Below are 24,055 nucleotides of genomic sequence, written 5' to 3'. Positions count from 1 at the left end.
TCAGATTGGAGCCTGGTGTAGCCATCTGGTTCGCCAGTCCCCAGTCAAATTGTCCAACCCATGCTAGCATGAAAAGCGGACGTTAAATGACGATGATGATGATGATGATTCTAGATGATTCCATAAAGTATTCTCTTTACCTGTGTCTTTAGTTACTCCTGTTATGGTGTCACTCATTAGACTTAGTCCATGCTTTGTCTTCACTTGTATACATACTGAATATTCCGTGCCTGGTGATAGGCCATTGATGACAACATCATTTTCAGCTGCTTTTATTCCAATCACTGGAAATTCTTTCTTCGTAGCTATAAAGGATTTTTAAAAAGAGAAAAGGAAAACATTTTACCATTTCCTTATATTTTTTTTACCAGTCACAGAATATCTTTATGAGTGACAGGAATATCACATCTTTTATTTCTATTTTCTCATTAACCACTTACAATCACAACTCAAAAATGCTAAGAGTTCTCCTTGACTTCAGAAGTTTGTAATTACTTTGCTGTGCATTGAGTTTGTACTTGTTAAATAATGACATTTGTTTATTAAATAATAACACTGGTGCTAGTTAAGTGTTATGTTAAACTTTTCACTCAGCCTAATAGGAAAATCTACCAAACCTCCCTCAGCTCAGATATTAACATTAAAAAGAAAAAATACCCCAAAACAGGACATGTTTAATGATATAGTCGTAGTTATATTCTGTCTAAAAGAAAAGTGGGTGGTGACACTTGGGATAATTTTGGTTCTAGTCTCTCAAGGTGGGAGGAATACATGGAAGTGGGAGACCCAGGAAGACAGGGGATGAAGTACTGAAGATTGACGTCAGGATTTTCTTGATGGCGATGATAACGATGATGGTGTTGACGATGATGATGATGTTGATATAGATATTGCTGCTGCAGATGATGATGTTGATGATGAAGATGGTGATGATGATGATGATGATGATGATGATGACAACGATGATGACTATGATGATAGTGATAATGATGATGTGGATGGTGATGATGGATCATGTTGTTGACAATGATGACAATGATGATGATGATAACAATGTTAACGATGATGATGAAGATGATACAGATATTGCTGCTGTAGATGATGATTTTGTTGATGATGACAACGACGATGATGAAGAAGATGAAGATGATGATGGTGGTGGTAATGATGATGGGTATGGTAATGATGGATCATGTTGATGATGATGATGATGGTGATGATGATGATGATGATGATGATGATGAGAAGGTGGAGGAGAAGGAGCACAATGATAATATGAAAATATTAACGATAACGATAATGATGTATTTATACCATTGTAACAGTCACTACATACAACAACAACAACAACAACAATAAATGGAAAAGGATTCATTTAAAAAGAATACGCACCATTTTCACAACTCTTACCATCTGCATAATGCAGCACATAAGCAATGGGTATACCATTCCAGTCCGGACATTGCAGAGTAGGCCATGTAAGAGAAAACTTAGTTTGTGACCAACTGATACTAGGTGTCCGAGGTTTCATGGCTGAAATAGCATAAGATCTTTCTAATAATGATAATGATGATGATAATAATAATAATAATAATAATAATAATAATAATAATAATAATAATAATAATAATAATAATAATAATATTTGAACTCACAACACTTCTTTCATGACACACAACTTCTTTCACTGCAGCCACTAAACAAATAAAAATTGCCTGCCCCTTCCCAGCCAAAAGAAGGTGGCAGAGCAATCTTCACAATGGATTCAGCTGATTTGTTCTACACACAACAGCAGGTGTTTGACATAAACCCACAGGTCAACAATACTCAGGTACTGGACTAGGGTGTGCAGAACGGTTTCATTGTTCTGGGTGCACAATTTCACAAACAATAACACAAGGCCAGCAATTTTGAGCAGGGAGAGTGTAAGTTGATTATATTGACACCGGTGCTCAACTGATATTTCTGTTCTTAAACTTTGAGAAGATGGAAGTTAAAGTTAGTCTTGGTGGAATTTAAATTCAACTCATAAACAGCTTGAAGAAAACATATGTGTGTGTGTGTGTGATTGTGAGCGTGTGTATGAGGTTGTGAGTATGTGTGTGGCTGCATACGTGTGCATGTGCGTACGTGTTTTGTATGTGTGTGTGACTGTGCATCAGTGTATGTATGCATGCATGTGTAATTGTGAGTATGTAAGAGACAACATGTGTGTGTATCTGTATGAGGTTGTGAGTATGTGTGTATGGCTGCATGTGTGTGTGTGTGTGTGTCATGTTGTATGTGTTGTGTATGTGTGTGTTGTGTATGTGTAACAGTAGACTTACTGCTGTCAAGTACTGATAATTTGTATCTGGTTGCTGTCAAGTTGGACAGGCTTGAAATGTGAACCAACTAAGCTATTTTCTCTTACAAATCTAACGATATTGGGTGGAGTGGCCGAATTGTATATCCACAAGCAAAAAGCAAAAAGTAGGACAAAGAAAAAAGAATAAAAAGCAGTAAAAAAAACCATAAACAGTATTGCGCCAACGTAAATATGCTGTAAAGGAGGGGGGGGGGATTCCCAATCAGCAAGTCATGGAGTATGTCGTATGCATATATTTATGTTTATCAGTGTGTGTGTATGTGTGTATGTATATGTATGCATCTATCTATTTAGCCAGTGAGCCAGTCAACTACCTCTCTCTCTCTCTGTCTATCTGTCTATCTATCTATCTTTCTGTCTATCTATCTGTGTATCACATCTTTTTTTTTGTATCAATCTCTCTTGCCCAAATACACCAGCAACTTAGACTCAGGAAATATCTATCCACCTCAGTTTCTTCCATTCCATTGTTTTAGGAAAACAGGTGAATGATTTACTTTCTTACAATCATTTTTAAGAAAGTCATTTCATGGTTGAACAATTTGTCATGTACCAACAACATGTAATTTCACAAAAACCACCTGCAATACAGCAGTAGCAGCAGCATAATAGGAGACATACACCATTTCAAGGTAAAAAGCAATGACTTTGGTAAGCAGATGCTGAGGGGACACCATGAACTCTATCAGAGACTTCATATTAGTTATTCTGGGTATAAAACAATGGGATACACACTAGTGATAATAATAAATTGAGATAAATTAAATTTACGTTTTCCTGGTGTAAATATACATTCAGCGTTTGTTAAAGAACTGCTTCCTTTTTCTGTGCTAACGTATGCAGCAAAAACAGGACTTTGTTCTGCACTGTAATTTACCAACAGATAACTTTCATTCACAAGTGTTTTCCATTTGACATAGTCCTAGAAGCAATCAAGAAAAATTAATTGTAAAATATGCTTGTATAAACGTATATATATATTCTTTTATTATTATGTGCTGTAGGTATGCTGGGGCACAGCTCTCAAAGAATCTTTTTTTTCTTTTTGGCGTTAATCATGAAGACACAGGCATGGCTGTGTGATTAAGAATCTCACTTTACAGCCATGTGGCTTTTAGTCCAGTCCCACTACTTGGTACTTTGGGTAAGTGTCTTCTACTATAGACCTGACCTGACCAACACCAGGTGAGTGAATATGGAAGATAGATATTATCTGGAAACCCATCATTCACACACACACACACACAACACATTTGATATGAACACATCTGATGCTGCCCTTTATTCTAACACAAACTTCCTGTTTTAGAATTATGTTAATTAAAACCTTCTATTAACATGTTAACAATTCTGCCAACTTGCCACCCTAACCAACCAGATTATATTCATTTGCAAATGGTGGACAAGCTTTTATTTTGTCTGTTTGACCGCATAAGTATCTGCTGATACTGATACTCTTGTTTTGCTTAAATAGGAATATTTCCTTTCTTTGTTTTTTTTTATGTATCGTTTATATTTATTGATATTGTATTGCTATTGTATAGCCTTTCCCCATGCCACCCTACTATGCTCCAACTAAGTCGGCTTTGTTCCAGCACTCCTAGGGAACACAAGACAGTTGTTCATACAAAGAGGTTTGACCTAGATTCACTGATCTTTTGTTGCATTTATAGCAAGTCTCTACTTAATTGAGACACATATTACACATTTCAGAATAGACTGATGACCCATATGAGATGCAGTCTGAAAGTCCAGACATGCCAAACATGCTCCACTGTTCAGTCTGTCTCTGTGTGCTTGTAAATTCCTTGGGGTGGCCATGGCAAAACAAAGAAGCTTCAACCTTCTATAAATGGCAACTAAATCTCCTTCAGATTTTATCATTCCATCTTGAAAATAGATCCTCATCATGATTTTAATGTCCCCTTTTCCATGGTCACATAGGTTGGATGGAACTTGTTGAGACAAATTTTTCTATGGCTGGACGCCCTTCCTGTCACCAACCCTCACCTGCTTCCAAGCGAGTTAATATTTCCCAGTGACCAGACATGTTTTCATGGAAGATTGGAAATAAAGGATACCACTTTCGTGATGGTGACACTTGTTTACAACTGTACCATGAAGTCAAGATAAGGAGATAATAACACATACATATACATACAATCATATTCTCTTTTCTTACCATGGTTTCTTTTCTTTTACTATTTCTCTTTCTCTATCTTTTGGGTGTTTTTATTTATTTAATTATTTATTACTTTATTATTTTATTTAAATATCAATCAAAATTTTTAAAACTTTTTTTATAGTTGTCCTGTTCAGTTTTTTGTTTTTTTTTGTTTTTAGCTACAATCTTCATGCACCATGTGCTGGTACCATGTAAAAAACTACCAGTCCACACTGTAAAGTGGTTAGCATTTGGAAGGGCATCCAACTGTAAAAAGAAAACCATGCTAAAACTGGTCTCACCTGTGCTGGTGCCATGTAAAAAGCACTCAATCCACTCTGTGGAGAGATTGGTGTTAAGAAGGACATCCAGCAGTAAAACCATGCCAAAACAGACAGTGAAACATGGTGCAGTCTTCTGCCTAGTCAGCTCCTATCAAACCATCTAACTCATGCCAGCATAGAAAGCAGACATTAAATGATGATGATGATGATGACGATGACGCCGACAATGAATTTGCACATGTTTATAGAATTTACTTACTTTGCATTCTATTTCAGAAGAGACAATTATCTTATTCTGGCACCAAAACACAGTTACATTAACACTTTCCTGGGGTTGTTCAGTTGTCCAAGTTATGTTGTATATTTCAGCACTTATTCTCATCACATAAACTGCTGTAGGCTTCCTTGGGGCTAGAAAAAAGGAAAAAAAAAAATCTGAATGTTTAAAAGTTGTTTTACATTATCTCACTTTTGTATACATGAGTATGAAAGTTATATATATAATTATGAATTAATTAAAAAGAATACTTTAATTGCTTGATGATTTTCCGAATATTACACTTGACTGTGTGGAGGCGCAATGGCCCAGTGGTTAGGGCAGCAGACTCGCGGTCATAGGATTGCGGTTTCGATTCCCAGACGGGGCTTTGTGAGTGTTTATTGAGCGAAAACACCTAAGGCTCCATGAGGCTCTGGCAGGGGATAGTGGCGAACCCTGCTGTACTCTTTCACCACAACTTTCTCTCACTCTTACTTCCTGTTTCTGTTGTGCCTGTAATTGAAAGGGTAAGCCTTGTCACACTGTGTCACGCTGAATATCCCCGAGAACTACGTTAAGGGTACATGTGTCTGTGGAGTGCTCAGCCACTTGCACGTTAATTTCACGAGCAGGCTGTTCCGTTGATTGGATCAACTGGAACCCTCGATGGACAATGGACATTGCATGGTGATGATGATGATGATGGTGATGAAGATGATGATGAGGATTCTCTTAACATTCTAAGGACATCTATCAACAGAAAATGAATCAACAGAAGAGAAGTACAGATGCCTCAATAGTTATCATTTATACATTTCAAAAACTAATCAAATGATTCTAAAAATCTTCTAAATAAAAATAAAACTGGAAGATGTATTTACCTGTGTTTTTCACCTGTATAAATGCAGGTTGAGACATTCTTTTACTTTTGGTTACTGCCACAATGGAAAATGTAAGTGTTTGGTTCCTTGGAAGATCTTGAAAATCTTTATATAAAGAGTCAACTATTAAATTGTTTGAATCCAGGCATTGTTCAGTGTTATTAGTTGATGAACTTCCATCAATGTATTGGACACAGTATCCTGTTAGAATATCATTCCTGAATTCCACAGGTAAACTCTGTGAAAAAGACAAACATTAACAAACAGTCAATATGTTTTTTTATTTTATTCTTTATCATTTGACTTCAGTCATTTGACTGTGGCTATGCTGGAGAAGCACCTTAACCCTTTCACTACCCTATTTATTTTGAGATGCTCTGTGTTTCTTTCAATTAATTTTAAATATAGTTAACCATTTAACCATTTAAGTAATTAATTGTTTGATTAATTGTCTGGTCAATCAATCAATCAGCCACACAAACACATACTATCTCTCTTGTTTTGTCTCTCCCTGCCCCCCCCCCCCCACCACTCTTGCTCATATATATTCTCATTCACGTTCATATAAATATGAATAAAGAAGCTGTTAACAAGGCAACAGACCTGAAGTAGATCTGGAGTATGAGCAGGTACAGCACTAATGAGGTTGCAAATGATGACAAAGGGCTTTGATAAACCTATCTAACTGAATGGTTGATCGAATGGTTAATCAGACATATTGATTAGTCAATTGGTTAACCGGTTATATAATTGACTAATAACCATGAAAAGCTCAAGAACAAGAGCGATTAGCAAGAAACAGTAAAAGAAAAAATCTCTCTTAAATAAGAAATAAAACTAAATCCAAAGAAACTGGTTGTTGTCTGCCTGTCTACATATACAAGTTCACATTGTTTTGTGTTCCTCATCAGTTGCAGCCAGTTGCTGAAACATACAGAATGTAGCACTCTACTGCCTTTCCTTTTCCTCCGATTTTCTTCTCAACATCCTTTCTTTTCCCTCTTCCTTTCTTGACCCTGAAGAAGCACTCTATCCAAAACATTGGATACTCTGCTCCCTACAGCAATTTTGTCGTTCCTTTTTATGATCCTTGAAGAGTACTCAAAAAGGGAAGGGGATGTTAGATAAAGCAGCTGCAAACATCTGCTGTAAAGAGAAGCTTCTTTTTATTCTTTCACTTGTTTCAGTCATTGAAGTGTGACCATGCTGTAGCACCACCTTAAAGGGTTTCTTTGAAGAAATTGACCACAGAACATATTTTTACGTCTGGTGCTTATTATGGTGTATTTTGCTGAACTGCTAAATTATAAGAATGTAAACAAACCATCGTCCATTGTCAAGTGGTGGAAGAAAAACCCACAAAGACACACACACATGCACGTGCACACACACTCATACACACACACAGAGATAGATACACACAGGCACACACATGACAGGCTTCCTCACTGTTTCCATCAACTAGATACACTCATAAGTCATTGGTTATCCTGAGGCTATTGATGAAGAATCAAAATCCAAAACCATGTGGTTGCAAAGCTTCTTAACCACACGTGCTTATTGCCATGATTTGTCGGGCTTTGAAAGTTGTTCAGTCCAACTAGGTTTGACCGAAGGTTAAACAGCATAGATATATAAATACATAAAATACAAAAGGAAACATGGATATTACCTGCCAGAACACACTGAGACATCTTTTGCTGGTATTAGAACACTTCAAATCAAAATAATTGCCATCTGTTGTTGATGGTGGTGAAGATGGAGCTGCAAGAAATGGAAAATTTTTATAAATATATATATATATATATATATATATATATATATATATGCGAGTAAAAATAAATACAAAAAAAGGTGGATTTTTTTGTATGATTGTGTATAGAGGAATATATTATTTTGCTTAAAAGAGTTCCAACACTGTCTGTTTTTTATGTTTTATTTATATTCCTGCAGAACTAATGTGGGGTATTGTCATACCGGCCATGACGAAGGGAAATAGCCCTGAAACTCGAGTCGCCTTTATATATATATATTTATATTTATATATTTATATATTTGATCCTTTATATTGAACACTCAATATTTCATCTACATTCAATACTTTATTTCATGGTGCCATCCATTTTTATTTTATTTTATATTATATATTGTATATTATATTATATATTGTATATTCCATATTCTATACCCCACATTAGTTCTGCAGGAATATAAATAAAACATAAAAAACAGACAGTGTTGGAACTCTTTTAAGCAAAATAATATATATATATATATATGTTTTCAGTTGTATTTCCTCGCACAGTCACTTTAAAGCTAAAACTTGTCTTAGAAGTAGCTGGCCTCCATTCTATATTTACTGTGTACAAATGATAGAAATCCCTAAAACTCCTCGTGCTTTGAATAACCCCCTCTCTCTCATTCAATTTCACTCCCTCTCTGTTTTAATCTGTCTGTGTCTCTCCCGATATTTATTTCACTATGTATATCTCTCTCTATATATATATATATATACTAGCAGAGGCACCCGGCGCTGCTCGGGAGTGGCACATAAAAGACACCATTTTGAGCGTGGCCGTTGCCAGTACCGCCTGACTGGCCCTCGTGCGGGTGACACGTAAAAGCACCCACTACACTCTCTGAGTGGTTGGCGTTAGGAAGGGCATCCAGCTGTAGAAACTCTGCCAAATTAGATTAGAGCCTGGTGTTGCCATCCGGATTCACCAGTCCTCGGTCAAATCGTCCAACCCATGCTAGCATGGAAAGCAGACGTTAAACGATGATGATGATGATGATGATGATGATGATAGAGAGAGAGAGAGAGAGAGAGAGAGATACACACACAAACACACACACGCATGTATATATTGTATAAAGGATCATGGGTAAGGCCAGAACAATGCAAGGCAAATCACAAGAAAACAAGCATATGAATTAATGTAGACTTACCTTGCATTCATCATTTCAGGGTTGCAGTGCCTGCAACATTCGGTAATTTCCTGAAGATGGGATCATAACCCCGAAATATTGAATGCAAGGTAAATCTACATTAATTAATATATTTGTTTACTTGTGGTTTTAGTGGATGAAATCAATTCCCAGGACTTATTCTTTCTAAGTCTAGTACTCATTCTATTGATCTCTTTCACTGAACCACAAAATATTATGGGGACATAAACACACCAGCATTGGTTGTCAAGCGATGGTAGGGGGACAAACACAGACACACAAACACATACATACATACGTACATACACACACACACACACACACACACACACACACACACACACACACATATATATATATATGTATAAAATTAGCCCTCCTTTGGTTATGATAACAGTAGAATTTGAACTCAGAATGTAAAGACACGAAACGCTGCTAATGCTTCTGCCAGTTCACCTGCACAGAAAGAGTACAAGTGTAGACACAAGAAGGTAGCCCAAAACCTCCACTGGCTATTATGCTGTAAGTATGGATATGAGATAATGCTTGGTACCAACATACACTGGACAAGGTAATGGAGAAAAAGGAGAAGGCAAAAATCCTCTGGGACTTTGCCTTTCTCGCTAGTATTAACTAAGTATTTATCTCGAAGATAAAAACTGGATAATTTCTTTTCATTAAGAGAAGAAATACTCTGAGATAGATTCCTAGAGACCAAAAAAGCAACTTTAATGGCTCTTGGATTCAAAATCTCATATCTACTTATTTTTATTGAAGTGCTTTAAAAACAATTTATACACCACCCCAATTAAATTACTTTTTAATTGGCTGGCATAGGGAATAACAAACCAAATAATATTACTCTTGTCCAAAACTAAATTAGAATAACCTAAATTATTCATCTTATAGACTAACTTAGAATTATAATTCCAGATATTAATGTTCACAAATTTAAATATAATTATGTGATAAAAGGTTATCATACACATGCAAATACTCAAACGAAATTGGAATGATCTCAGTTTTTATCTTCAGAGTTGTATGTTACCATTACGCATGCACCCATTCCCACACACTCCCACACACAGACACACAGACATGTACACGCACACACACACACAAACATTCACATACCTCCCTTTTTCATACACACGTATATACACATATACTCACACAGAGTTGAATGGCTGTCTTTTACTTTATTCGCCCCTTCCTTTCTCATTCATAAATTGACAACAAAAGACACACTCCACGTTCTTCTTTCTCAAACGGCCATTACTTTCTCTCACACTCTCAGTCATGGCTATTACTCTCTCTGCCTCCCCTTCACTGAATTACTTTTTTCTCTCCTTTCCCTTCACTGATACTACTCTCTCTCTCTCACTAGCTGTTCTACTGCTTTGCTTGTAAAAGGCTATTTTGTAAACAAAATATTTGTTTTTATTTTTATTTTATTTTCATGTGATTTTACCATATTACTAAGTTTAAATAAGGACATTTATATATATGTGTATATATATATATATATATGTAAATATATGAAAACAAAAAGATAAAGAGAGCAAAGGTAAGGTTGAAGAATTTTATGGATAGAGTCTTACAGCTGTTTCTGGGAAGATCCAGTACTTCCCTTCATCGGAGACAGAAAAAATAAAGTAATCTATTATTATATCCATAGGCGGATATTTTTAGTATGAAGTGGTAAAGTGTGTGATGTGCTGAAAAAAGAGAGAACAGTACTTGAAGTGTAGTTTCATTCCAGTGGTAAATATCCGTGTAGAAATTCGTGCAAAGTAATCCTTGTGTGAATAATCCGGAAATTTATGTTGGAACGAGAGTTGATATAGCATAGATAGCAGAGGTATATATATTCCATATTGCGATAGATTTTTGCTTGTTTACTTGAAGAATGTCCAAGTCAAGTGAAAAGTTAGCGGTAATTAGGTCAAGTCAAGAAGATAGAATGTGAAAGGGGATAGAGGAGATATAGAGGCGGAGGATGGTAGCGATATATTTATGGTCAGTTGGTATTAACAGGGTAGAGGGGATGAGCATATAGAGTGAAGGAGGAATAGGGGGATGAGGTTAAAAGGTCTAGTGAGTAGGAAGGAATGTGTGTGTGTAGCATATAGGTGGTGGGGGTATGAGTGATAAACTAAGGACAGAGATAAAGGAGAGGGATGGGTGGGAAAGTTAGTTAGTAGTATCATAGTTTAGGATGCTGCCAAGCCTATTTATAGATGGTGGAAAGGGATTGAAAGAGGTGACGTAGTCTGTTTGTGTAGGTAGTGTTCTTGTGAAATTGAGAATATGAGAAATAGATTTGGTGGTACATGTGTGGTGAGATGATCGAAAGGAAATAATCCTATTCAAAAAGATGGTGAAAGATGGATGTTTTTGCCAGGTTGAATAGGTTGCCTGTGAGGGGTTGTGTTATTATGTTGCGTGATCATTTGTGCAATTTTGCTTGTGATAGAACCTGAATGTGTGGAAAGAGCGGTGGTTGCAGTTGCTAAACGCTTCATTATATCGATTAAGTAGAGTGGGAGAATTGTATTTTAAAATATGGAATGCTTCTGTTAGGCAAAGCTTGCAATTGGAGCGCTGGCCCTGGTATGGAGTTCCAGAGTCTAAGATGGACCATTTTAAGGTGTTTTGGGTATTTTTGTTTTTGAGGTGATGAATATGATTGGTTAATGTTGTAGATTTACTGTGTTTGTCGTATCTAAAAGAGTGCATGTGGGCTGCGTAGCGATGTTTAAAGTTTATAGTTGCACCAATGTACGTGGCAGTAGAGTTATGTAATAATTTATATATATATATTTTCTAGTTTTGAATATCTGGCGTTCTTGTTATCCTTCATTAATTTTTCACATAAGGGCTATGAAAGGTCTTTGTATATTTTTGTTGGTCGTAATCATTCATACCAGTATGTAATTCCTGATGAGGAATGACATACTGCTCATGAAATTAACGTGCAAGTGGCTGAGCACTCCACAGACACGTGTACCCTTAATGTAGTTCTCAGGGATATTCAGCGTGACACAGTGTGACAAGACTGACCCTTTGAATTACAGGCACAACAGAAACAGGAAGTAAGAGTGAGAGAAAGTTGTGGTGAAAGAGTAGAGCAGGGTCCGCCACCATCCCCTGCCGGAGCCTCGTGGAGCTTTAGGTGTTTTCGCTCAATAAACACTCACAACGCCCCGTCTGGGAATCGAAACCGCAATCCTATGACTGCGAGTCCGCTGCCCTAACCACTGGGCCATTGTGCCTCCACACATACATGCATGTATACATATATGCATACATACATGTAGGTATATGAGGAATAGTCCCTCTGATGAGCTTCACAGTTTTCGACCAACCAAATTTCAACCGCAATCACTTAGCTCAAGGCCATGGTAGAGTTTACATGCACAAAGTGTTGTGCAAAAGGATTCAACCATGAAGTTGCATAACAAACTTATTCACTGCACACCACTTCTTGCAGCCATATAGAAAACACAAAAGAATGAAATGACATCTAACTAAATCTTGCAATAAATAAATGAATAAATATAAATGTATAAAAATATAAAAATAACTATAAATTTATGTTTTAAAGCTATGTAAAGAAGGAGTAGCAATTTACCTGCAGATTTGGTCTTTATTATCAAGCTCACATTTTTGTTCCAAATTGTACTATGCCTTTCTCTCACAGAGGCTAAGATGGAGTACTTTGTAAATGGGCGCAAATTATTTAATTCTATTTTGTTAGAGGACGAACTTTCAGTCTGTAATTACAGATAATACATGTGTTAGTTTAGTATTATGCAAGTATTTATATGTGTGTGTGTGTGTGTGTGTGTGTGTGTGTGTGCGTGTGTGTGTGCATGTGTGTATATATATATATATCTATATATATATATATCATCATCATCATTTAACGTCCATTGTCCATGCCGACATGGGTTGGATGGTTGACCAAGACTGGTAAGCTGGAAGGTGCACCAGACTCCAGTCTGATTAGGCATGGTTTTCTATGGCTGGATGCCCTTCCTAATGCCAACCATTCTGTGTAATGCATGCTTTTACATGCAACTGGCATGGGTGCCAATTTGCATGACACCAGTATCTGCCACAACTGCAATTTTGCTCAGCTTGTACATATATCATCATCATCATCACCATCATCATTATTTAATGTCCGTTTTCCATACTGGCATGGCTTGGATAGTTTGACTAAAAACCGATACATTGGGGAGCTGCACCAGTTTCCAATCTAATTTAGCAAGGTTTCTATGGCTGGATGCCCTTCCTAATGCTAACCACTCTCAGAGTGTAGTCTGTACTATTGAACTGACACCAGCATCGGCCATGACTATCGACTTACTTGTCTTGACTGGTCTACACAAGCATGGTATATTGCCAAAGATCTTGGTCTTCTGTCACTGCCTTCATGAGGCCCAACGCTTGAACGGTGCTTATACATACATATTTATATATATAGGTCAATAGATAGATAGATATAGATAGATTGATATATTTACTTGACTGGTACTTTGTTACTTTCATCAACTTTGAAGGGATGAAAGGCAAAGTTGACCTTGGCAGGATTTGAACTCACAATGTAAAGAGCCATAAGTAATGCTGCTAAGTATTTTTTCATAAGACATGTTGATACCTCTGCCAGCTCACCACCTTGCTAGCATGGAGTACAGACAGGTAACGATGATGCTTCTGCTTCTACTGATGATGATGATGATGATGATGACGATGATGATGATGATGATGACGATGATGATGATGATGATGACAGCAACAACAAAAACAACCAGTATAGACTATACATATGATTAGTCATACCTTCCAGGTGCCTTCAGGATCTCTTTCAGACCTATACATAACTTGGTATTCCTTCCTTAGACTGTAAACCTCTACTGTACTCAAAAGATTGAGGCTTAAATGAATTGAATATTGGGAAACTCTTTTCATTATATTTTCAAAAGGTGGAAGTCTTACTGCAAAGATTAAAAAAGAAAAGAAAACAGATAACTAAAAATACATTCAACAAAAATATCTCCACATATCAATGTACTTCAACTACTAGACCCACTGTTGAATTGTCTTCAATCCCTGCTTCTTACACCATTCATACTGCTATTACAATAGTCTCTGCTCCTCATAACTTGCTGTCTGTGTTACAACCATAAAGTATTAAATTATTGAATACAGGCGCAGGAGTGACTGCGTGGTAAGTAGCTTGCTTACCAACCCCATGGTTCTGGGCTCAGCCCCACTGTGTGGCACTTTGGTCAAGTGTCTTCTACTATAGCCTTGGGTCAACCAAAGCCTTGTGAGTGGATTTGGTAGATGGAAATTAAAAGAAGCCTGTCATGTATATATATATATATATATATATGTTTGTGAGTCTGTGTTTGTCCCACCACCATCGCTTGACAACCGATGTAGGTGTGTTTATGTCCCCGTAACTTGGTGGTACTTATTTGATCAACCCTGAAAGGATGAAAGGCAAAATCGACCTCAGTGGAATTTGAACTCAGAACACGAAGACAGATGAAATACCGCTAAGTACTTTGCCTATCTAACGACTGCCTGCTCACCACCAATAATAATAATAATAATAATAATAATAATAATAATAATAATAATGATAATAACAACAATGACAACAATCCTTTCTACTAAAGGCACAAGGCCTAAAATTAGGGGGAGGGGGGGCCAGTTGTTAACATCGACCCCAGAGCTCAACTGGTACTTATTTTACCAACCCCAAAAGATGGAAGGCAAAGTCGATCTCAACATAATAATTATAACAACAACAGCAACAACAATAAAAAAAAAACGATGATGACGATGATGATGCAGATGATGATGATGAGAATGAAGAGGCGGAGTATCATGTTCATAACACATAATGATGGTTACAGATGGGAATGATGTAATTTATAAATGATGATGCTAGGTGTTAGCATGCGATATGATATCACATTTAGTTTCTTTTGTTAGTAATACAATTTGCAAGAAGCTCACCTGGTATTTTTCTGATTGAGTAATTGTACAGTTTGGAGTATGTACCAAACAGCCCAATTCCTGTTATGTTGAAAGAGTAGAAATACTTAGCATTACAGTAAATCTTGGCCGAAGTTCCATCATTTCTTATTATGTTGCAAGGGTTCCACTTAATTTTCAATACCGTAGAACACTGACTAGAAAAACATTTTAGTCAAATATGATTTTGTTTAAAAAATTTTAGCAAAAATATTTCATTAAAACAAATATAATTATTTCATTTACTTTTGTTTGGTTTCCTTACAAAAAAAAAAAAGCAAAAAAGTAAAAAAAAAAACATCCCTCAAATTTTAAAGAGTTTTTTTTATTTTGAAAATGTAAAACTAGGAAAGTGTGTATTATTGAACTTACACATTAGGATTTAAATAATGTAGAGATTATTTATGTTAAATCAGATATAAATCTTATATGATGAGGAAAGGACAATTTGTCAAAAAAAAGCAAAAGAAAATCACTACATCAGATCTAAAAGGCTCTTAAACAAACTGAGAAAATCCAGCAGAAAAATATCTGATTTGGTTTTTCTCAAATGAGAAAAACTTCAACTGAAATCAAAAAGTTAACAGAAGAAATGACAGATGATTATGTGCAGACCCTTCTGAAGGTCCAAATGTTATCCATAGAAAATTTCCTGCAACTGTCATGGTTTTAGGGGTTGTCAGCAATGAACGACATGTGATGCCTCCTTACTTCTTTCCACAAGTTCCTAGAGTTAACTCTGCCACCTACAGTGAGGTCCTAGAAATCATTGTTAAGCCCTGCATAGACAGTGTATGCAATGGAAGGTCATATGTGTTTCAGTAAGACTCTGCACTATCACACAAGGCTCTAGTAACACAAGAATGGATGGCTGAAAATTTTCAGGATCACATAATCCCTAAAATTTACTTCCTAATTCCCCAGATCTCAATCCATGGGACTATTACATGTGGTGCGATGTTGAGAGAGAGGTCAATGAACACACCTATCACACCAAAGATTCTTTGAAAGCTGCCATAGTCAGAGTAATGTCCAAAAGGAACCGGGACCACTTGATTCGAGCTTGTAGGGGATTTAGATCTCCTGTAGAAGCTGTTGTTGAAGCTGAAGGTGGCTTTATAGAATTACATTATAGAAAAGAAAGTTTATTTTTATCCTGTGACTGTTGCATGTACACATACACACACACACACACACGCACACACACATACACACACATATGATTAAAAAGAGAGACAAAAGATAGAAGATACAAGAATCATTATTGATGACTACAATTGTTTTGACCCATCTAGCATCGATCCCTTGTGGGTTATTGAACATCTGGTTTAGGTGTATTCATTGGTGTAGATGTGTCACTCAGGTGATGTCAAGAGGTATTTCATTAAAATAACATCTTCCTTATTTATCAAATACCCAACGAACACTGAACCAATGAACGTGTTTTACCAGCAAATTACCAGGCATATACCTTACAATCAATCTATCTATCCATCCATCCATCCATCTATCTGTTTGTCTATCTATCTATCTATCTATACACACACACACACACACACACACACACAGACGGTATTATCAAACAGTGAAAACAAGTGTTTAACACCACATTGAAGGATAAATATACTTTATCTGAGGATTAACAAGGTAACCAATTGTTTCATTTGAAGAGATCTTCATAATTGTTCAAGTACACCACATGAAAGTGGAGACCATTAATTGCCTTGTTTACCCAATGATATGTATATATGTAATATATAAATACACACACACACACAAATTCTTTTATTCTTTTACTTGTTTCAATCATTTGACTGTGGCCATGCTGAAGCACTGCCTTAAAGGGTTTTAGTCAAATAAACATAGAAAGTGCACTTTATACACCTGCTTTAATGAAATTTCTACACTTCAATATACAACAATACATTCAAAATAGGGTGGGGGGTAAAATTTTGAAAAATTTTTTGTTTTGCATATTTGGAATCTCCAACATCTAAAACCTTGAAATCCAAAGAAATATTTTCAAAAAAAAAAATGCATTTTTGAAGGTAAGTTGCAAAACTGCATTAGCCTCCAAAATTCTGTCTGAGAAAATTCAAAGAATCTATAAACACATGTGACAAAGTAACCCTACATGCTTTTAGATTCTTCACCAAAGTTCAATTTAGGTAAGTGTGACTCAGTAGCATTGCTAATAGGGGAGTGGAAGGGGAAGCAGTCAACAAATGGATTTCTACACTGTTTCTGTCCACCAAATTCACTCACAAAGCATTGGGTGTTCTGGGGCTATAATAAAAGACACTTGCCCAAGGTGTCACACAGCGGAACTGAACCTGAAACCAAGTGGTTGCAAAATGAGTTTCTTAACTACACAGCCAGCCATACCTGAGCCGTATAGAATATAAATATATGTACTAAAAGAGATTGTTTTAGTCTGGAATATTATAATCTTATTACAGCATTAGCATTTAAACCAGCTATATCCAGCCTTTCATACCTATCCTACAATGTCATTCTAAAAATAAACAATCACATCATGGAAATCTTGAAGCTACAACATAATACAGGATTAATATTTAAAAGTATGGATAAATAAGTATTACATTTGATTAATTAATCTGAATGCTAAATGGTTAGAATGGAAAGAAACTAGTATACCATGAAATATTCCAGGATGCCAAAAGTTCATTTTTACCATAGGTACGAGGAGTAACAGATATACTTATATAGTCAGAGACATTTCTCTCGATATGGACAGATGCTACACTTGGCGAATCTGGAAAAAGATAACGAAGCAAATTAAGCTGGATTGTATCATTATAGAATTAAAAATTTAATACTATTGCTTTCATGTGTGCATCTGTGTTTATAGTGTATGTGTGTGTGTGTGTGTGTGATTATCATCATCATCATCATCATTTAATGTTGGTTTTCCATGCTAACATTAACTGCACGGTTTGACAGAAGCTGAACAGCTATTCAGGCTCCGAGTCTGTTTTGGTATGGTTTCCATGGCTGGATGCCCTTCCTAATGCCAACCACTTATGAGCCCGCAAGATTATAGATGCTTAGCTGGGGAGGGTTGCAAGGGTAAGTCAGCATGTGTGAGTGTGTGAATGTGTGTGTGTGTGTGTGTGTGTGTGTGTGTGTGTGTGTGTGTGTGTGTGTGTGTGTGTGTGTGCATACCACTGTCAGCCTGTATGTGCACATCTGTGTGAATACTCACGTTAGTTTGTGTTTGTAAGTATACACATGTAAGCCACTGTGTGTGTGTGTTATGCTGCACTGGCAGAGGCCATGGTTATGGTCCCACTTGGCTTGCTGGGTCTTCTCAAGCACAGCATGTCTCCAAAGTCTCGGTCACTTGTCATTGCTTCGATGAGGCCCAATGTTCATCACCTCATCCCAGGTCTTCCTGGGTCTACCTCTACCATAGGTTCCCCCTACTGCTAGAGTGTGACACCTTTTCACACAGCTGTCTTCATCCACGCACAACACATGACCATACCAGTGCAGTCGTCTCTCTTTCACACCACGTCTGATGCTTCTTAGGTCCAACTTTTCTCTCCGGGCGCTTACACTCTTGTTGTGTATACAAACTGACATTACACATTCAGGGGAACATACTGGCTTCATTCCTTGCAAGCTTATGCATGTTCTCAGCAGTCATGGCCCATGTTTCACTGCCATGTAGCATGGCTGTTTGCACACATGTGTCATAAGTCTACTTTTTACTCTGAGCAAGAGGTAAGAGCTCTCTGAACTTTGCCCAGCCTATTCTTATTCTATCAGCTACACTTTCAGAGCATCCACCCCCGCTACCAACTTTGTCACCTAGGTAATGTGAGCTATCAACTACTTGTAGTTTTTTCCCCTGGGATGTGACAGAAGCTGTTTTTACTAGGTTGACACTAAGGCCCTTCGATTCTAGACCTTGCTTCCACACCTGAAACTTCTCCTCTAGTTCTGATAGTGACTCAGCTATTAGAGCAAGGTCATCAGCATAGAGAAGCTCCCAGAGGCATCCTGTCTTGAATTCCTCTGCTATTGCCTGGAGGACTATGATGAATAAGAGGAGGCTGAGGACTGGTCTTTGGTGGACCCTACCCCTACCCAGAATTCTTCACTGTACTCATTGCCAACCCTCACCTTACTGACAGCATCCCTGTACATGGCTTGTACAGCTCTCACTAACCATTCATCGTATTTGTGTATGTGTGTGTGTGCATGTATGTGTGTGTGTATATATGTATGTATGTATGTATGAATGTATGTATTCATGCATGCATGTATGGATGTATGTATGTATGTATGCATGCATGTATGTATGTATGCATGCATAGATAGATAGATAGATAGATAGATAGATAGGTAGATATGTGTAGGGGGATTTACCCTATATACCTACTTAATATGCGTATATACATACATAAATACATACATTCATAAATATATTAGCATTTACATATATATATATATATCAACATGTATACATACATATATACACATGCATGTACATATATGTATATAATGTACTATGTTCAATGTTATCAAGTTATACTTACATCCAAATTGAACACGAGTGTATGCCTCAGTTTTGTCTTTCTCATTTATGCAACTGATTTTATAACTAGTTTGTTTCTCACTTGAGAAAAGCACCTCAACTGTATGCACTCTCAAGACAGTTGCATTAAACTTTGAGATTGTTTGTTTGCAATCTCTTGATATCTCTGACATCATTTCTGTTGAGGTTCCAGTGATGTTTGCAGCTGTCATAAGACAAGAAGATTTTTAAAATTCATTTTTGTAAAAGAAGAAAGAAAATCTTTTTATAAAATTCAATGTTTATATATTGGCAATATGTAGATTCTTACTTCAGTTACCAGAACAATGCAGCTCTAAGACAGCTTTCAAATGAACACCCCTGGAAGGAGAAATAAACGGAGGAAAACCAAACTACATGGCACAGAATATTCATAACTGACATGATGACGAGAGAACAGGGATGGATTAAGACCCACAGAAACCCTAAGTACTTGAAAGATTTTGGTGTCCCCATATATATGTAATTTAAAATATAAACAATAATAAGCCATAAAATAAATTCGTAATTTTCAAAATAAAACTAACTAGGCATGGCTGTGTGGTAAGTAGCTTGCTTACCAACCACATGGTTCTGGGTTCAGTCTCACTGGGTGGCACCTTGGGCAAGTGTCTTCTACTATAGCCTCGGGCTGACCAAAGCCTTGTGAGTGGATTTGGTAGACGGAAACTGAAAGAAGCCCGTCGTATATATGTATGCATATATATACGTATGTGTGTTTGTGTGTCTGTCCCCCCGCCATTGCTTGACAACCGATGCTGGTGTGTTTATGTCCCCGTAACTTAGCGGTTCGGCAAAAAAGAGACCGATAGAATAAGTACTAGGCTTACAAAGAATAAGTCCTGGGATCGATTTTCTCGACTAAAAAGCAGTGCTCCAGCATGGCCGCAGTCAAATGACTGAACCAAGTAAAAGAGTAAAAGAGTAAAGAGAGAGTGCATCCCACACCTGCACACATACACACACATACGCACACGCACAAGCACGTGCATACACACACACACACGTATATAATATTTTATCAGTTGGTGCAGGAATAGCTAAATGATTAAGAAGTTTGTATCCCAATCATATGGTCTTTAGTTCAGTCCCAGCACGTGGCATCTAGGGTAAGTATTGTTCACTTTTATATAGTTCTGGACTGAACAAAGTAGATTTGATAGACGGAAACTATCAGTAAAACATAAATCCAAAAAAGAAGTTATAGAGCTGTATATTATATAATCATATAAAAAAAAGAAAACAAATCTTGTAATCCAAGAGTTCCTGCTCAAAATGACAAACCATTTATCAAGCTGAAAACAAGACCGTTTGTCAGTTTTCTTTTGAGCAGAAAGCGTTGAAACAAGAGACACATTGTAAAGAAGCCAAGAAGACACAAGGGAGATAACCAATGTTACACTAATTTAATGTCAAGAATACATAAACCAGATGTTAAATGGCTTACTAAGTGTCCAGTGGTCTACTTTTAAATTCTGACAAGATGTATTTCTTGAAATGTGGACATGCGAAAAAGAATCTTGTTCTTTGAATTAATGCATTCATTGGAAGATATAGTTTTTAAAGAGAACACAATGAACATTTTTTGGACCCATTAATATAGAGTCTGAATTTTGAGAGGATTTTCAATCAGATGTCAAAACTTTCCCTTCATCTTTAAGTTTCCAAATCAAAGCTAAAAAGGTTGTTGAATGTCTCTTATCATGGTGCCTAAAGTTCAAAAGATGATGAGTGGTTGTGTGGTAAATAGCTTGCTTACGAACCACCACATGGTTCCCGGTTCAGTTGGGCAGGTATCTTCTGCTATAGCCTCGGGCCGACGAAAGCGTTGTGAGTTGAATTGGTAGACGGAAACTGAAAGAAGCCCATCGTATATATGTGTGTATATGTATATATATATATATATATATATATATATATATGTATGTATGTGTGTGTATATGTATGTGTGTGTATATATTTGTGTGTCTGTGTGTGTATATGTTTCTGTGTCCCCCACAACATCACTAGTCAACTGATGCTGGTGTGTTTATGTCCCCATAATTTAGCGGTTCGGCAAAAGAGATCCGATAGAATAAGTACTAGGCTTACAAAGAATAAGTCCTGGGGTCGATTTGCTCGACTAAAGGCAGTGCTTCAACATGGCCACAGTCAAATAACTGAAACAAGTAAAAGAGTATATCTAGATTTAAATTTTCCTTCCATGGTTCCAATATAACATTTGATATCAGTACGACTTTTGTCGTAGTTTGCAGAAACCTGTGCTTCATAAACAACAAAAGCTATATTGCACTCCAGTCCTCCAGAAAAAATCTTGGTCCTCAAATTTATGTATTTGTTGGATGTTCTCAAGTTTGTAATGCAATTCATACGCACACACATACACACATATATACATACATATACACATGTTGAGTTTCTAGGAAGTTTGAGTCTACCAAATTTCAGTTAAGAATGTAATCAGTAATATTGTGGTTGCAAAGTGTACTTATTAACCTCAAAACTCTCCCTACAATTAGTTATATTTATCATTCATCTGATATATTGATACTGATGTTATTTTATATCATATTTCACTTGTCACAAGGTCAACTCTTGTAAGAGAAGAGGCATAGCAAAGAGAATTAGGTGCAGTTTATGTTATTATTGTTAAGTTGACTTACCAATTCCAGGAAACATCAGGAAGGGCAAGCATGCTTCAGAGTAATAGTAGCTATTGTTGCTTAACATGAAAAAAATTCGTACACATACACACACACATACTAAAATATATTTTATATATCATCGTCATCCTCGTCGCCGTTGCTGCCACCACCGCCGTCGTCATCGTCATCGTCATCATCATCATCATCATCATCATCATCATTTAACATCTATTGTCCATGCTGGCATGGGTTGAACAGTGTGATCAGAGCCGGCAAGCCGGTGGGGCTGCAGCTGACTCCAGTCTAATTTGGTGTGGTTTCTATGGCCTTATGCCCTTCCTAATGGTTTCAAATTTTGCCACAAGGGCAGCTTGGGGAGGGGATTAAGTCAATTACATCAACCCCCGTGTTTCACTGGTGCTTAGTTTATCGACCCCAAAAGGATGAAAGGCAAAGTCGACCTCGGCAGAATTTGAACTCAGAACGTGGCTACGTCTGATGATTGTAAATTTACCTCTTCATTTCTGAAAAGTTTTCAGCATGAAACTATTCAGTAACAGTATAAGTTTTATAGTTTTATATAAATAATAATATACCCACTTCATTAACTAATATACAAGTGCCTCTTTTTTGGGGATTATGACAATTTTTTGTCACCTTTTATGTGTGTGTGTGTGTGTGTGTGTGTGTGTGTGTGTATATATAGAGAGATATAGATGGATACATTTGTAGGTAGCTATCTATCTATCTATCTATCTATCTATCTATCTATACACACACATGCATGCGCACGCGTGCACACACACACACACACACACTCACGCACACACAAGACTTCCACACAATTTGCAGATATAAAATGTTTTTGCAAGAAGCATTAGTCAGTTTGAGGCTTTAGTGGAAGACACTTGCTCAAGGTACCACCAACTGAGATTAAACACGGAAACATATTATGGCAGATTGATTATCATACACTGAACCATGTGCTTCGAAAATGATTTCCCTAACCATTCAACCATGTCTACCCCATTCTGCCCTTCTTTAAATTTATCCGTAACAGTCCAATGATTAAAAGTAGTAAAGGATTAAATAAGTGGAAGAATATATTGTAATAATACTTACTTTTGAACTTTACTGTAATGGACTTTGATTTTTTGCATAAGATATGGTAAAAAAATGCACTGGTGCCATTATGTTCTGAACCAGTGTCATTGTTAATACATTTTACTGCTTGGACAGCTCTGACTTCTTTAAATATTTTCTTTGCAGGGATTATCTTTATAGTTTTGGTATCTGAAGTAAATACATTGGAAACGTATACTGTATGAGATGACATAAAAGATGCAACACATGTTCAGCCCTAATTGTGGTGGGTACTTGTGGAAGGGGTAGACCCAGGAAGAAATGGTGAGAAATGATGTTCAGATGCTGGGCCTCATTGAGGAAATGACAAGAGACTGGGAGATGTGGCAACTTGCAGTACTTGATAAGTAAAATTGCTGTCCTCCACATATACAAGCTTGTCCTTTCAGGTGCCAATGCCACATAAAAGGCACCTGTGCCAGCGCTGTGTAAGTGCACCTGTGCCAGCACTGTTTAAACACATCCGTGCTGGTGCTGCATATATGCACCTGTGCTAATGGCATGTAAAAGCACTCAGCACACTCTGTTAAGAGGTTGGCATTAGGAAGGGCATCCAGCCATAAAAACCATGCCACAACAGACAGTTGGAATCTACACAGCTCCCAGGTGGCCAGCTTCATGTCAAACCATCCAACCCATGCCAGCATGGAAAGCGGACAGTAAATTATGATGATACACATACACACATTCAAAATTAATATAGAC

General features: G+C 36.9%; 1 protein-coding gene across 9 annotated transcripts in view; it reads right to left on the bottom strand.

Moving 5' to 3' along the window:
- Window positions 1-24,055, bottom strand: part of LOC106877032 (uncharacterized) — an 88,343-nt gene that overhangs the window by 17,312 nt on the left and 46,976 nt on the right. For 6 of the 9 annotated variants that reach the window (XM_089337610.1, XM_014925817.3, XM_089337611.1 and 3 more), the window contains exons 3-14: window positions 23,330-23,500; window positions 19,525-19,728; window positions 17,618-17,735; window positions 14,942-15,117; window positions 13,754-13,908; window positions 12,540-12,681; window positions 7,629-7,720; window positions 5,957-6,194; window positions 5,076-5,227; window positions 3,140-3,290; window positions 1,393-1,533; window positions 141-305 (exon numbers count right to left, since the gene is read on the bottom strand). In XM_089337610.1, coding sequence (XP_089193736.1) covers window positions 141-305; window positions 1,393-1,533; window positions 3,140-3,290; window positions 5,076-5,227; window positions 5,957-6,194; window positions 7,629-7,720; window positions 12,540-12,681; window positions 13,754-13,908; window positions 14,942-15,117; window positions 17,618-17,735; window positions 19,525-19,728; window positions 23,330-23,500 — 1,905 coding nt within the window. Of the gene's footprint in view, window positions 1-140; window positions 306-1,392; window positions 1,534-3,139; window positions 3,291-5,075; window positions 5,228-5,956; window positions 6,195-7,628; window positions 7,721-12,539; window positions 12,682-13,753; window positions 13,909-14,941; window positions 15,118-17,617; window positions 17,736-19,524; window positions 19,729-23,329; window positions 23,501-24,055 lie in introns of those variants that run through there. The other 3 variants (XM_089337612.1, XM_089337613.1, XM_089337614.1) reach the window with 3 other exon arrangements.

Source organism: Octopus bimaculoides, chromosome 19, assembly GCF_046866305.1.
Source record: "Octopus bimaculoides isolate indiv1 chromosome 19, ASM4686630v1, whole genome shotgun sequence".
In the NCBI taxonomy this organism is placed as follows: domain Eukaryota; kingdom Metazoa; phylum Mollusca; class Cephalopoda; order Octopoda; family Octopodidae; genus Octopus; species Octopus bimaculoides.
This window is presented reverse-complemented; position numbering and strand designations above follow the sequence as displayed.